Raw genomic sequence first — 15,293 nt, 5'->3', positions numbered from 1 at the left:
ATTCCTTTTAAATTTTCTTTGTACTCAATGGGCTAAAACTCCTGCCAGCATTACAGTCTTTGCCCCATGGCAGCTGACACTTTGGTCGATTTTCATGATGTCCCAAGCAGCCTATTTAGTTCAAGGCACTTCCAGTCCCAGATCACTGTTCAGTGCACATGCATTTTAACTGAATACTTGTCTCCTCAAAGATCACACACTCACTTCTCCCCTTCCCAATCCTACAGTCCTCCCTGTGCTCTCTTCTCTCAGTTCCTCCGTCCTCTCACTCCACCCACTTCATATTTCCACCAGATTCCACTCCACTTGCTCCACTCCCTCACCTACACTCTGTCCTGTTCCCCCTCACCCATTCTCTATCTCTGCTCACTATATTTGCTCTCCTCTTACCCTCCCCCCCATCACTCTTCCTCCTTACCTCGTATCCCTGTTACTATATTTAGCAGCCACCCATCCCACAACAGCACCTACACTGCTCAGCACCGTGGCCTCAATTATAAGGTTGCTAATTATAGAGTAAAAAAAGCTTATTTGTACTCAGGTGATGGGCATTATTTGGCAGTGATAGTGTCCCTACCTGTGAGCCAGAAGGTCCAATTTCAAATCCTGTCTGCTTCAGAGGTGTACCATAAACATCTCTGAGCACATACATAGGAGAGTGGTCTTGTGGTGCAGAGGTAGATTTCCCTACCCCTGGACTGAGAGACCCAGGTTAGAGTTCCCTAGGCAAAAGTGAAGACTGTTTGAAGTCATGGTTGAGATTAGAGTGGTGCTGGAAAAGCACAGCAGGTCGGGAAGCATCCGAGAAGCAGGAAAATCAACGCTTCGGGCAAAAGCCCTTCCTTTTCCAGCACCACTCTAATCCAGGTTCAAGTTCCATCTACTTCAGGAGTGTGTATTAACATCTCTGAACAAGCTGATTACAAAAACAGGTTAAATAAAAAAAGGGGCAATGTTTTTCTGTAGTGCAGGGACTATCACTATGTATGAAAAATCCCCAATTTGAAAGGAGGCAGAAACAGTCACCTGACTTTCGTATTCTTGTATGATGACAAAGGTGCTGCTGTTTGTTAGTTAACACGAATAACACTAGCTACAGGGGCTCTGTGGTGCAGTTGTAGTGTCCCAGGTCCAAGTCCCACCTGCTGCAGAATTTTGTCATTACATCTCTGAACAGGTTGATTAGTAAAATATCCACATATACTGGAGCAAGCTGAGTGTGGTTGTTGAATGAAGGTGTACAACACGGAGTGTGTATCCCGACTTGAAAGCTTAAGTCTGTAAAGCTGGTTCAGGAACCTATTCTTCATTGCCTGTATATCCGAGCTTTAACACCAGAAGTTCCACAGTAGCAGTTTTAGGGAAAATCATCACCCTGGTTGTACCTTCAAATCAATCATCATGCTTGAACATATATCCATATTCCTTTCGACTAACTAGGTTCAAGTCCTTGAACATGCCTAACTAATGCTTTGTGCCTGATGACAGGGGAGTTCCTGACCGTGCCCGTGACCGGGAGTCCTGAGTGTCATAAACTATACAGACATTTGCATCTTTATTTACATTATATCTGCTTTTGCTGATAGTAGAATTCCAGAGTAATAGCATTCTTAAAAACCTGTAAGAGCAGTATTTTTTTCTCCCCATCCTTCAGCAGGCTGTTTTAAACTGTACATCGCGAACAAGCAGTTAAATTCACTAACCACTGGATGATCTCTGTGATTTGGGCCTCCCAGTGGGCCACTGATTCCTTCTTCTCTGCTAAGTCACGTAACTCCTCCTCCATCTGTTTGTTGCTTGCACTTAGCTTCTCAAACATGATAGTGAGCTGCATGACACCAAAAGCAAAAGTTGTTATTAGTCAGTTTGTACATTACCCAATCAGATCCTTACGGCTTATTCATGATTTGCCTTACTCTACCCGTGGCACTGGTACCAACCTTAAGATCAGTACCTTGGAGATCCTATTTTTCAACTTACTTCTCTATGTATGCTTTTATGACCTCATCCCACTTTTTTTAAAACCTACCTCATTTGTAGCAATGTGTCTGACCATTGGATGCTCACTGCCTTTTTTAAAAATTCATTGGTGGGACTTGGGTGTTGCTGGCTGGCCAGCATTGACAGCACATCCCTATTTGCCCTTGAGAAGGTGGTGGTGAGCTGCCTTCTTGAATTGCTCCACTCCACTTGTTGTGAGTTGACCCACAATGCTGGAAGGAAGGAATTCCAGGATTTTGACCCAATAACTGTGAAGGAACAGTGGTATATTTCCAAGTCAAGGTGGTGAGTGGCTTGGAGGGGAACTTGCAGGTGATGGTGTTCCCAAGTACTTGCTGCCCTTGTCCTTCTGAACGGAAGTGGTCATGGGTTTGGAAGGTGCTGGCTAAGGATCTCTGGTGAATTTCCACAGTGCATCTTGTAGATATTACACACTGCTGCTACTGATCGCCAGTGGTGGAGGGATTGAATGTTTGTAGGTGTGGTGCCAATCAAGTGGGTTGCTTTGCCCTGGATGGTGTCAAGCTTCTTGAGTGTTGTTGGAGCTGCACCCATCCAGGCAAATGGGGAGTATTCCATCACACTCCTGACTTGTGCCTTGTTGATGGTGGACAGGCTTTGAGGTGTCAGGAGGTGAGTTACTCGCTGCAGTATCCCTAGTCTCTGACCTGCTTTTGCAGCCACTGTGTTTATGTAGTGAATCCAGTTGAGTTTCTGGCCAATGGTAATCCCAAGGATGTTGACAGTGGGGGATTCAATGATGGTAATACCGTTGAATGTCAAGGGGCGGTGGTGAGAGTGTCTCAGTGTGAATGTTACTTGCCACTTGTCGACCCAAGCCTGCCCAGAACTTGTTGCATTTGAGCATGGACGGCTTCAGTATCTGAGGAGTCGCTAATGGTGCTGAATGGTACAATCATCAGTGAACATCCCCACTTAGAACATCAAACATTGCAGCACAGTACAGGCCCTTCAGCCCTTGGTGTTGTGTCATACTGTGAAAATAATCTGATGCCCATCTAACCTACACCATTTCATTGTTACTCTTAAGTATGCCCAATGCCCATTTAAATGCCCTTAATGTTGACGAGTCTACTACTGTTGCAGGCAGGCCGTTCCACACCCCTACTCTGAGTAAAGAAATTACCCCTGATATCTGCCCTAATTCTAACACCCACCCAACTTAAAGCCATGTCCCCTCGTGTTGGCCTTCACCATCTGAGGAAAAGGCTCTCCCTGTCCACCCTACCTAACCCTCTGATTACCTTATATGTCTCAATTAAGTCACCTCTCAACCTTCTTCTCTCCAACAAAAACAGCCTCAGTTCCCTCAGCCTTTCCGCCTAAGACCTTCCTTACATACCAGGCAACATCCTAGTAAATCTCCTCTGAACCCTTCCCAAAGCTTCCACATCCTTCTTACAATGCGGTGACCAGAACTGCACTCAATACTCCAGGTGCGGCCTTACCAGTGTCTTGTATAGCTGAAGCATGACCTTGTGGCTCCGAAACTCAATCTCCCCTACCAATAAACACCAACACACCATATGCCTTCTTAACAACCCTATCAACCTGGGTGGAACTTTTAGGGATTTATGCACCTGGACTCGAGATCTCTCTTTTCATCTGTTATCATGTATTATCAGTGATACTCTCAGCTTTGCAGATGATCCACAGTGTCCCCAGCCCTGCTCCAGCTCCCTAACCTGGGTTATGCAGCAGGAGACGCTTCCTGCACAGAGGCTGGCTCTGGGCAATGGAAACGTTCCCTTGTTCCCACATAGAGCAGCAGAAGCATATTAAGGCTTTCAGCTTCCCTTCTGTGAATTACCACTTTAAATTAAACATTTTTGCAAATATTTAATACCAAATAATATCAATTACTCATAGAGCTATAGAGATGTACAGCATGGAAATAGACCCTTCAGTCCAACTTGTCCATGCCGACCAGATATCCTAACCTAATCTAGTCCAATTTGCCAGCACCTGGCCCATATCCCTCTAAATCCTTCCTATTCATATACCCAACCAGATGCCTTTTAAATGCTGCAATTCTACCACTTCCTCTGGAGCTCGTTCTGCACATGCACCACCCTCTGTGTCAAAATGTTCCCCCTTAGGTCCCTTTTATGTCTTTCCCCTCTCACCCTAAACCTATGCCCTCTAGTTCTCTACCTCTTTCAAACCCGCACCCCTCCCGCTCCACCACCACCACCACCAGGGGAAAGGCCTTGTCTATTTATCCTATCCATGCTCCTCATGATTTTATAAACCTCTATACAGTCACCCTTCAGCCTCCAACCCTGCAGGGAAAACAGCCCCAGCCTGTTCAGTCTCTCCCTTTGGCTCAAATCCTCCAACCCTGGCAGCATCCTTGTAAATCTTTCAAGTTTCACCACATATCTATGGCGCTTAGTCCCTAGTCCTCATTACTATACAGTGTAGCCTCACAAACCATAAACCCCAAAAAGAAAGGCAAAAGGCACCTCTTCTCCTCTGCATCAAATTCCCATTGTGCACCAAATGTCCAGAAATACACACTCACTCTGACTCTGTATCACTCAGGATGTGTTCTCCACCAATTGCTTGTGTGAAAATGCTCATTCGCCCTCCAAAAACTTGAAGTCACCCCAATAATCTGCTGCCCCTGTCCTAACAAACACTCAGAGGCATTCTATTACAAATAGGCTCAATGAGCTACCGTCTCTCTTGACTAATCATCATATTGATTTTAATAATCTCTCTCTTGTTTTCAAAGTCATCCTTGCCCCTCCCTATAGCTGTAACCTTCTCCAGCCTAAGAAACCTCAGATATGTCTGCACTTATCCATTTCTTGCATGTTCCTGATTATAAATGCTCTACTGGGGCAGTAAAAGCTCAAAGCTGTGGAATTCCAGCCCTAACCCTCTCTGCCTCTCCCCTCTCATTTAAAGGTGGTCCTTAAAAACCTATTTCCATTTTAATATTTCTTTATCTGGCTCAGTCTCATGTTGACAATGCTATGACGTATCCTGGGACATACTTAATGGTAAAAGTGCTATGTAAATAAACATTGTTATTCATTTGAGAAAATCCAAAGGGAGAAGCTATTGTAGGGTAGCATTCAGAGTAATGGAAGCAGAATAGTGGGGATGATGACCTTCTGTCTTTCCCCAAAATTGATGCATGATGAATAAAAACAGCAATTGCTAAAAATACATAGATCAGTCAGTACCGGCAAAGAAATGTGACAATCCAATGTGCGCCCTTCAGCAGAACGATCATGAATTCTAACAAAAAGTGCAAACCATCAAAAGGCATGATTTGGATAGCCCATGTGTGACTCCAATACCAGATTATATACTTGATCTGAATAACCTCATGCCAAGTAGGGATGAGCAGTAAAGCTTTGACACTTGTTACCTACATGGCAGGAACAGGTAATTAAAAAAAAATACTTTTTATTTATACAGCTATGATTTGAGCTTTGGAAGACTGATGATTAGGGTCAAGAGGAGGCATTCTGTTCTCCATGCAACTCCATCTCTAAGAGGAGAGTGAAGCATTAGTAATTTGAAAGATGGAATCTACACTTGCAGTCCTCCCTTGGTACTGCAATATAAGCACAGACTACCTGCTCAAGTTCAAGTGATGTTCCTTCTGCAATAATTCTCAAATATTCCTTCTAGAACATGCTACTTTCAACTTTTTTGGACTCTCAAATTTCTGAGATGCACTTGATGAAAGACTGAATCTACACACTGCTTCTGGGAGACTGATTAGCAAGATTAGATCTCATGGAATACAGGGAGAACTAACCATTTGCATACAGAACTGGCTCAAAGGTGGTGGTGGTTGGTTGTTTTTCAGACTGGAGGCCTGCGACCAGTGGAGTGCCACAAGGATCGGTGCTGGGCCCTCTACTCTTTGTCATTTACATAAATGATTTGGATGCGAGCATAAGAGGTACAGTTAGTAAGTTTGCAGATGACACCAAAATTGGAGGTGTAGTGGACAGCGAAGAAGGTTACCTCAGATTACAACAGGATCTGGACCAGATGGGCCAATGGGCTGAGATGTGGCAGATGGAGTTTAATTCAGATAAATGTGAGGTGCTGCATTTTGGGAAAGCAAATCTTAGCAGGACTTGTGCATTTAATGGTAAGGTCCTAGGGAGTGTTGCTGAACACAGAGACCTTGGAGTGCAGGTTCATAGCTCCTTGAAAGTGGAGTCGTAGGTAAATAGGATGGTGAAGAAGGCGTTTGGTATGCTTTCCTTTATTGGTCAGAGTATTGAGTACAGGAGTTGTAAGGTCAGGTTGCAGCTGTACAGGACATTGGTTAGGCCACTGTTGGAAGATTGCATGCAATTCTGGTCTCCTTCCTATCGGAAAGATGTTGTGAAACTTGAAAGGGTTCAGAAAAGATTTACAAGGATGTTGCCAGGGTTGGAGGATCTGAGCTACAGGGAGAGGCTGAACAGGCTGGGGCTGTTTTCCCTGGAGCGCCGGAGGCTGAGGGGTGACCTTATAGAGGTTTACAAAATTATGAGGGGCATGGGTCGAGTGAATAGGCAAAGATTTTTCCCTGGGGTCAGGGCGTCCAGAACTAGATGGCATAGGTTTAGGGTGAGAGGGGAAAGATGTGAGAGAGACCTAAGGGGCAACCTTTTCTCACAGAGGGTGGTACATGTATGGAATGAGCTGCCAGAAGAAGTGGTGAAGACTGGTACAATTGCAACATTTAAGAGGCATTTGGATTGGTATATGAATAGGAAGGGTTAGGAAGGATATGGGCCGGGTGCTGGCAGGTGGGACAACATTGGGTTGGGATATCTGGTCGGCATGGATGGGTTGGACCAAAGGGTCTGTTTCTATGCTGTACATCTCTATGACTCTAATTATCATCTTTGATTAAATCATTAAGCTCATGTTTATAGAATTTTGAATTCTGATTGTGAAATCATTTTAAGTGGGGGTTAATTTTTAAAGTTTCATGAATTCCTATACAATTCACATAAAAATTTAACATTACCTTAATTGCATTTAACACGCTAAAGGAACAGTGTTAATCTCTCAACAACCCTTTGATAGCTGAATTTGTGCTCAGGAAGCATCTTGACAGGATTGACTTTAACATTTAATAGATAAACAATTCTTCTGGATTTAGATGGAGAGAGAATGGAAATATTCATAGGTCATTCAGAGTCTGCATGCACCAATTTCCTCAGACTGACATCTCAAAGGACATTTTTGTGAAGAATGATCTTTTGCCTGAATTTCATTACATAAATGTAAATCAGCCTCAAAGGACCAATTATTTCACATTCCAAACATTATGCAACATGGGGATGTATAAAGAAGATTAGTTGGAGACCCAGATCACTCACTACAAATATTCGAAGTGGGGAGTTACAAAGCCTTTCGATCCAAAGCTCAATCGACTTCAGTGATTCATGCTTTGTGAAACAGTCATCACAAGGATACAATAAATCCCAGAAGCCCACAGCAGCCTCACCTGATCAAGTTCAGTTGATAATTTCTTATTGTCTTCACTCAGCATGATTCTCTCTCGTTCATACTTTTGCTTGAATTCTCCCTCGAATTCTTCCCTTTCGTTCTGACTACATTAAAGAAAATATTTATTTCAAATATGCAGCAGTCAGTTTTTTTTTCTAATCTAGTTCCACCATTTACCTTAAATGAAAGGCATCACTTTGTTCAGAGTGCTTTTGTGGCACAAGTCCACCATCAATCAGAAAATACGAAGTTAGTTACAATATAGAGTACAGTGGTAGGATACATTAAAAGAACAAGGAAAAGAGTTTAGAAATTTTTGAACATTGACATCAATTTGCTTATTCTGTCCCAAAGATTTCATTGGCACATCTAACAACTGTCTTGTGTTTGAATTGTATTGATTAACAGCATTTTTGCGAAATCCCAATGATCACCTGTTAGGAACATGTGATCCAAGGATTCAACGTTCTGCATCCCTTTCCATTGTGTTAATTGCTAATATCTTCAGTTATAATTCAATTGCAAAAAAATCCCCAGTTAATGATACCTATTATTATCCTGACAAAGCCATATTAACTGGAATGCAGTGCCTGAAATGTGGCTGCAATCAGATGCAATATTAACCTTTGAAAGATACATGGATATTTACTGAGAAACGAATAAGCACATAGGAGACCACAGATAAGATGAATAGCCAAGGTATTTTCCCCAGGGTAGTGGAGAAACTAGAAGGTATAGGTTTAAGGTGAGGAGGAAAAGATTAGAAAGGGACCTGAAGAGCAGCTTTCTCATGGTGGAGCGTGTATAGAACAAGCTGCCACAGGAAGTGCAGAGCCAAGTACAATTATAACATCTAAAAGACATTTGCATAGGTATATGAATAAGAATGGTTTTAGGGGGATATAGGCCAAATGCAGACAAATGGGATGAATTGGACCAAAGGGTAAGTTTCCAAGCTGTATGACTCTAGGCCTGGATTGAACTTGCCTCCACAATATTCTGTTCCAAATTCTAACCATTCACTTTGTGAAAATGCGTTTATTCATGATGTCATTTCCAGTTTTGCAAATTATATTAAATCTACGCCTGTTTGTTCTTTATCTCTCCATCAACTAGAGCAGTTTCTCCCTACCTATTCCGCCCAGAGCCCGATTTTGAATGTTACTTTCAGATCTCCTCTGATTTTACTTTCACATCCTTATGAAGTGTGGGGTCCAGAACTTGGCAAAATAGTCCAATCGAGGCTGAATAACTACTTTATTAAAGTTATCAGAGGATCCTTGCTTTCCTACTTTATGTCTCTACTTATAAAAGCCATGTGCCTTTCTCAACTTGACCTGTCATCTCACATAGACGTGCATGTTTCAGTTTCGCCTTCAGACTTGTATCTATTCATTCATATTGCCTCTCATTGTCTTCTTACATATCAGTATCATTTAACAACTTGCAGCATTAAATTTAATCTGCGACATGATCATCCATTCCATCTGTCGATGGTTCCATGAAGCGTATAATATTCTTCTCACACTTCATGACACTTTATACCATTTTGCATCATTTACAGGTTTTGAAACTGTGTTTTGTCTGTCCAGGTCTCAGTCATCAGCATCTAGAGCAAATAAAAAGTGTTCTGCACACAGACCCTTGAAACTCCATTGTATATCTCCAGTTGTAAAAAAAACAGTTGTCCACCAGAAGAGACATTCCACCCATTGACATTGCTCTGCCATTCCATCATGGCTGATATGTTTCTCGACACCATTCTCCTGCCTTTTCCCCGTAACCCTTAATCCCTTTACCGATCAAAAATCTACTTATGTCTGTCTTAAATGCATTCGATGACTTCTACGGCAATGAGTTCCACAGAGTCACCACCCTCTGGCTTAAGAAATTCCTCCTCATCTCAGTTCTGAAGTGTTGTCCCTTCAGTCTGAAGCTGTGCACACAGGTCCTAGTCTCACCTAATAGTGGAAACATCTTCTCAATGGCCACTCTATCCAGGCCTCTCAGATGCTGTAAGTTTCAATCAGATCCCGCACTTTTCTTCTAAACTCCATCGGGTACAGACCTAGAGTCCTCAACTATAACTCATATGACAAGCCCTTCAGCCCAGGATCATTCTTGTAAACCTTGTCTAGACCCCTCCAATGCCAGCACATCATTTCTTAGCTATGGGGTCCAGAATATTTTCACTACAGTCTGACCAGAGCCTTATGCAGCCTCAGCAGTACATCTCTGCTCTGGTATTCTAGCCCTCTTGAAATGAACGCCAACATTTGCCTTCCCAACCTCCATGTTAACCTTAAGAGAATCTTGAAAGAGGACTGCCAGCTGGCTTTGTGTTTTAGATTTTCAAAGCCTTTCCCTATTTAGAAAATAGTCAGAACTTCTATTCCTCCTATCTAAATGCTTAACCTCATACTTTGCCACAGTATATTCCATCTGCCACTTCTTTGCTCAATCTCCTGGCATGTCCAAGTGCTTCTGCAGACTCCCCGGTTCCTCAACACTACCTTAGAAATAATGCTCTCAATTCCCTTGTCTAGATTTTTGATGTATAACGTGAATAGCTATGTCCCAACACTGACCCGTGCGGAACTCCATTAGTCGCTGGCTGCCAATGTAAAAACCCCTTTAGCCCCACGCTCTGCCATCTGCCAGTCAGCTACTTTGCTATCAATGCCAGTACCTTGCCCATTATACCGTGTGCTCTTATCTTCTCTAGCAGGTTCCTGTGTAGGACCTTGTGAAAGGCCTTCTGAAAATCCAAATAGATCATGTCTACTGGCTCGCCACAACTCTGTACTTTATGACTCTCAGGCAACATTACAGTCATATTTCCCCATTCCTTTTTATTCCACAGGCTTCAGGTTTGCTATAGATAATTCTTCCACAGTTGGTACTGGCCAGTGATGGACAATTGGAGCTGCTCTGCTCGTAATAGAAGTTTTAAGGCATTCATTTTGACTGTGAATAAATTTATAATTTATTCCAAATTGTTCATTGAACAGGACGCTGCTTAGTAAATAAGGATGTTATGATAACTTCAAGAAACATGTTTTTCAGTCTCATCTGACTAATGTGTCCAGCTCTGGACCCCAGATCAATTAGTTAGGCAGTGACTGCAGAGAGAGGAGGAGCAACTGACTGTCAGTTGTTTAAAACGTTTGTCATCAATGAACAGCTTCTGCATCACAGAAATCCAGGACAAATGGATCAGGTTTTAACCCTCGGTCATCATCAATAAAACACATTATCTTTTCATTAACTCAGTAATGTTTGTGGGCTGCCTTCTGCACTAATTGGCTGCTGTATTTTCTGCATTACAGCAAAAGTACTTCAACAGTTAATTGACTATGAAATGATTTGTGACATCATGAGGTTATGAAAATTGCTATACAAATAATAATCTGTTTTCTCCTTCAAAACCACTGCGTGATCTGCTTGTTTGATATGAATTGGTTTGAGGGTGAAGCTTTCAGGGTTCATGTACAGACTGACTGCATACTGATTCTCATGCACATTTCTTTTGTAAAGAAACACTTCCTTGGTGCTGTTCAGTATTTCAGGCACTGCAGCCCAAAATTCTGGAATATGAGAGCAGTATTTTCAAAACCAGAGAGTTCTCAAACTCTAACTACAGTAAAGTCCCCATTATCCAATCCCCCACAATCTGGAATCAAGGAGCTAGGTTTCCTCACCCTGGGAACTGATTGTTTATTCGCTGCTCTCTTACTTTCAACTGGTCCACACTGACCACGTTCCCAAACTAGTTGTACCTGTCTGCATTGGCCCATATCTGTCCAAACCCTTCCTATTCATGTACTTATCCAAATGTCTTTTAAATGCTGTAAGGGTAGCACGGTGGCTCAGTGGTTAGCGCTGCTGCCTCACAGCGCCAGGGACCCTGGTTGAGTCCCACCTCAGGCGACTGTTAGTGTGGAGTTTGCACATTCTCCCCGTGTCTGTGTGGGTTTCCTCTGGGTGCTCCGGTTTCCTCCCACAATCCAAAGATGTGCAGGTTAGGTGAACTGGCCCTGCTAAATTACCCATAGTGTTAGATCTGTTAGACAGGGGTAAATATAGGGTAGGGGGATGGATCTGGGTGGGTTACTGTTCGGAGGGTCAGTGTGGACTTGTTGGGTGGAAGGGCCTGTTTCCATATTGTAGGTAATCTAATCTAACTTAACCTCCACCCACCACTCCCTCTGGCAGTTCATTCCATACACAAACCGCTGTGTTAAAAGGTTGCCCCCAATTCCTTTTTAAACTTTCCCCTCTCACCTTGAAAATATGCCTCCTAATTTTGAATTTCCTCACCCTAGGAATAAAGACCCTTGCTATTCACTCTACCCATGCCTCTCATGCTTTTGGAAACCTCTATAAGGTCACCCCCTCAACCACCTACGCTCCAGTGAAAAATGTATCAGCCTATCCAGCCTCTCCTTATGACTCAAACTCTCCGTTCCCTGGTAAATCCTTTTCTGAACTTACTAATATCAGTCCAATAGCAGGGCGACCAGAACTGCATGCAGTACTCCATAAGAGGCCTCAACAATGTCCTTTACTATCTCAACATAACATCCCAACTCCTATACTCAGTAGAGGAGAAAGTGAGGTCTGCAGATGCTGGAGTATCAGAACTGAAAATGTGTTGCTGGAAAAGCGCAGCAGGTCAGGCAGCATCCAAGGAACAGGAAATTCGACGTTTCAGGCATAAGCCCTTCATTAGGAATCATCCATTCCTGATGAAGGGCTTATACCCAAAACGTCGAATCTCCTGTTCTTGGATGCTGCCTGACCTGCTGCACTTTTCCAGCAACACATTTTCAGCTCCTATACTCAGTAGTCTGAGCAATGAAGGCAAACGTGCTAAATGCCTTCTTAACCACCCTGTCTACCTGTGACGCAAATTTCAAAGAATTATGTACCTAAACCCTTAGGTAACTGTTCTGCAACCCTGGGCCTGACCATTAATTGTATCAGTCCTACCCTTGTTTGTTTTACCAAAATGCAATACCTTGCACTTTCCCAAATTAAACTCCATCTGCCATTCCTCAGTCCATTGACCTAATTGATCAAGATCTCTGTAATTTTAGGTAACCTTCTTCACTGTCCACTATGCCACCAATTTGGTGTCATCTGCAAACTTACCAACGATGCCTCCTGTATTCTCATCCAAATTGTCAATATAAATGGCAAATAAAAGTGGACCCAGTACCGATCCCTGGGGAACACCGCTGGTCACTGGCCTCCAGTCTGAAAAAACAACCCTCCACCACTCTGTCTCTGTCTCCAGCCATTAAATAATTTTGCATTCACTTGGCAAGCTCTCCCTGAATCCTATGTGATCTAACTTTACTAATTAGCCTATCATGCGGGACATTTCCAAACTTATCAAATCTTTATGGCCAGTTCAAAGGTGTGTGCACGACTGCTTAGGCAATGGTACCATGTGGGCAATGCAACAGAAGTGCGTATCTGCTTGTACAACAACACTGAGATCTAGCACACCTCCAGGTCTGGCTTCACCTCAATTCCCAAAGTGCTTCATCATTGATGGCTGTGCCTTCACCTGCTGAAGCACAAAATTCTGGAACTCCCTCCCGCATCAACTCCATCTTTCTACTTCCCTCTCCTCAAAATTGCTCCCGAATTCCTATCTCTTTGACCAAATATTTGGTCCTGTCTCCTTGTTTCCTTATACGTTTGGTATCAAGCAACATTGTGATAACATTCTTCCTGTGCAGTATCTTTGGAGATTTTAGTCTGGTAAAGGTGCAATATAAATGCAACTTGTTGTTACATGAACTACACGATGATCTAAGACCAGACTCTACTAGATGGGTACCATGGTTCAAATACATTGGGAAGTTTCACTTACATTTTGAAATTTCCCAGCACAAACCCTTGTTTTCTGCAAGCAACGCAGTAATACCATCACTCCACCGCTGTGGCCTTGAATTTCCATTGCATGCTTGTCTGTAATAACTTCGTATCTAAACCACCTCCTTGAAAAACTATAACATTAATGCCCTGTGAGAATCTGTAATCCCATAAAACCATGATCTTGCCTTTAGTCTAAACATCCATTAGATATCATAGGTGATTTGTCCTTTCAATGCCCCTGATGGCTCATTACCCTGGAAATTCTTATATTATTACTTTTGAAATAATTCTTTGTCTGAGGAAGCTACTTAATAATTCCTCTATGGGTACTGACATAAAACCTTTGAATATAGCTGCCATACTAGTCAATTGATCCCTGGCGTGTGGGCTATGAGCCGGGAACACTGTGAGCAGTGAGCCGTGGTACAGCACGTGGGCTGTGAGCCCTGGAGCTTCGCACGGGCAGCGAGTTCTGGGCAAAGACCAGAGCTGTGGAGGCAGTCCTGGCACAGCTGAGTGCTGGTACAGAACAGTCTGGGGCTTGGAGTGAAGCAGGGCTGGCTGTTGGGACTGTGGTCTGGGCACAGGCGTTCAGACCACGTGTGGAAGCCCTGCACTGAGCTGCTGCAATTTAATGTTTATTTGAAATTTCCTACCTTACTGTAATATCAATCCCTTAATGATGTCCTATTTTTAACTTATTTTTCAACTGAGCAAGTAATGCAACTACTTTTATTTATCTGCTGTATCCAAGAACTGTACCCAGGGACTTACACCTAAGATGTTGCCATTAGAAGGCAGACATCGTAAATGCTTTTCTCTGTATTCCTACAACAGAGTACACAAGACAATAAATGGATATTGTATTGTACTAATATTGTATTATCCTCATTCTCATTATGAATCCGTATATTGGTGTACAAGTGTGTTTTGATGAATACCTTTCTCCTTGCTCAAGAGAAAGGGATAAGTGCTCGAAGGGGAAAAAGGGAATTAAAGGGGTACAGAATAAGAACAGAGAAATCGAATAGCTGAATCATCAGCACAGACATGATGGGCTGAATGACCTCCTCCTGTGTTAATTATTCTATGATTCTATGGTATCGAAATCTGAAGAAATATCGTTAGAATTTCAATAATATCACCATTCTACTCTGAATATTAGCATACCACCCATTGTGCATGATACTGACATAAATCAGATGATTCATGAAGTTACAATTAATTTATAGCTTTGAACTTCCTTAGAATCTTTGCTTAACAGAAGGAATATGTAAGTCATAAATCACAGCTGGGAACATCAGAACATGTCAAGATGCAGTATAGCCATTAGACTTTTAACAATGCATGAACAGTGCCACTGAAACAATATTGATTACTGTATAAAACCTTATATCAACAACTCCTCACTAACAGCATGTTATAAATTATTCTGAATGGTTCACACATACATTTCCAATTAGAACAAGAAGCTAAATTTAACATCTCAAAACTAAAGATTATCTAAGAATAAAACAAACATTGATTTCATGCACTTCAATCAATGAAAATATGTGAAATGAGGGATGATTCAATGACTACTGGGAGTATAGTCCTTAGGATACAGGATGACCTTTTTCCATTTTGATGTAATTGGTTATGAGCTGGCTGCTGAGTACACTACATGGTTTGCAGACTCTGACACATGTTGGGCAGGTGGGAGTTGAAGTTTTGAGTAGCTGGGTTGTTTGGAGATTTATGTGTTTCCCCAATATCTGCCAGAATCAGCCACCTCCATTCTGGTCAGTCACAAGTCACAGTCCTCCCAAGAGTCAACAGGATGTTTGACTCATGCAGGCTTGCTTTGAGGAGATCCCTCAAGTATTTCTGCTTTCCTCCTGGCAGTCACCTCCCATGTACAGGTT

The 15,293-nt window shown here is 42.6% G+C and overlaps 1 protein-coding gene across 3 annotated transcripts in view; it reads right to left on the bottom strand.

Annotated features, from left to right (window-relative positions):
- Positions 1-15,293, bottom strand: part of LOC132830661 (serine/threonine-protein kinase MRCK alpha-like) — a 565,530-nt gene that overhangs the window by 122,707 nt on the left and 427,530 nt on the right. For all 3 annotated transcript variants that reach the window (XM_060848487.1, XM_060848489.1, XM_060848488.1), the window contains exons 16-17: positions 7,499-7,604; positions 1,704-1,828 (exon numbers count right to left, since the gene is read on the bottom strand). In XM_060848487.1, coding sequence (XP_060704470.1) covers positions 1,704-1,828; positions 7,499-7,604 — 231 coding nt within the window. The remainder of the gene's footprint in view (positions 1-1,703; positions 1,829-7,498; positions 7,605-15,293) is intronic.

Source organism: Hemiscyllium ocellatum, chromosome 3 (genome assembly GCF_020745735.1).
Source record: "Hemiscyllium ocellatum isolate sHemOce1 chromosome 3, sHemOce1.pat.X.cur, whole genome shotgun sequence".
Lineage (NCBI taxonomy): Eukaryota > Metazoa > Chordata > Chondrichthyes > Orectolobiformes > Hemiscylliidae > Hemiscyllium > Hemiscyllium ocellatum.
This window is presented reverse-complemented; position numbering and strand designations above follow the sequence as displayed.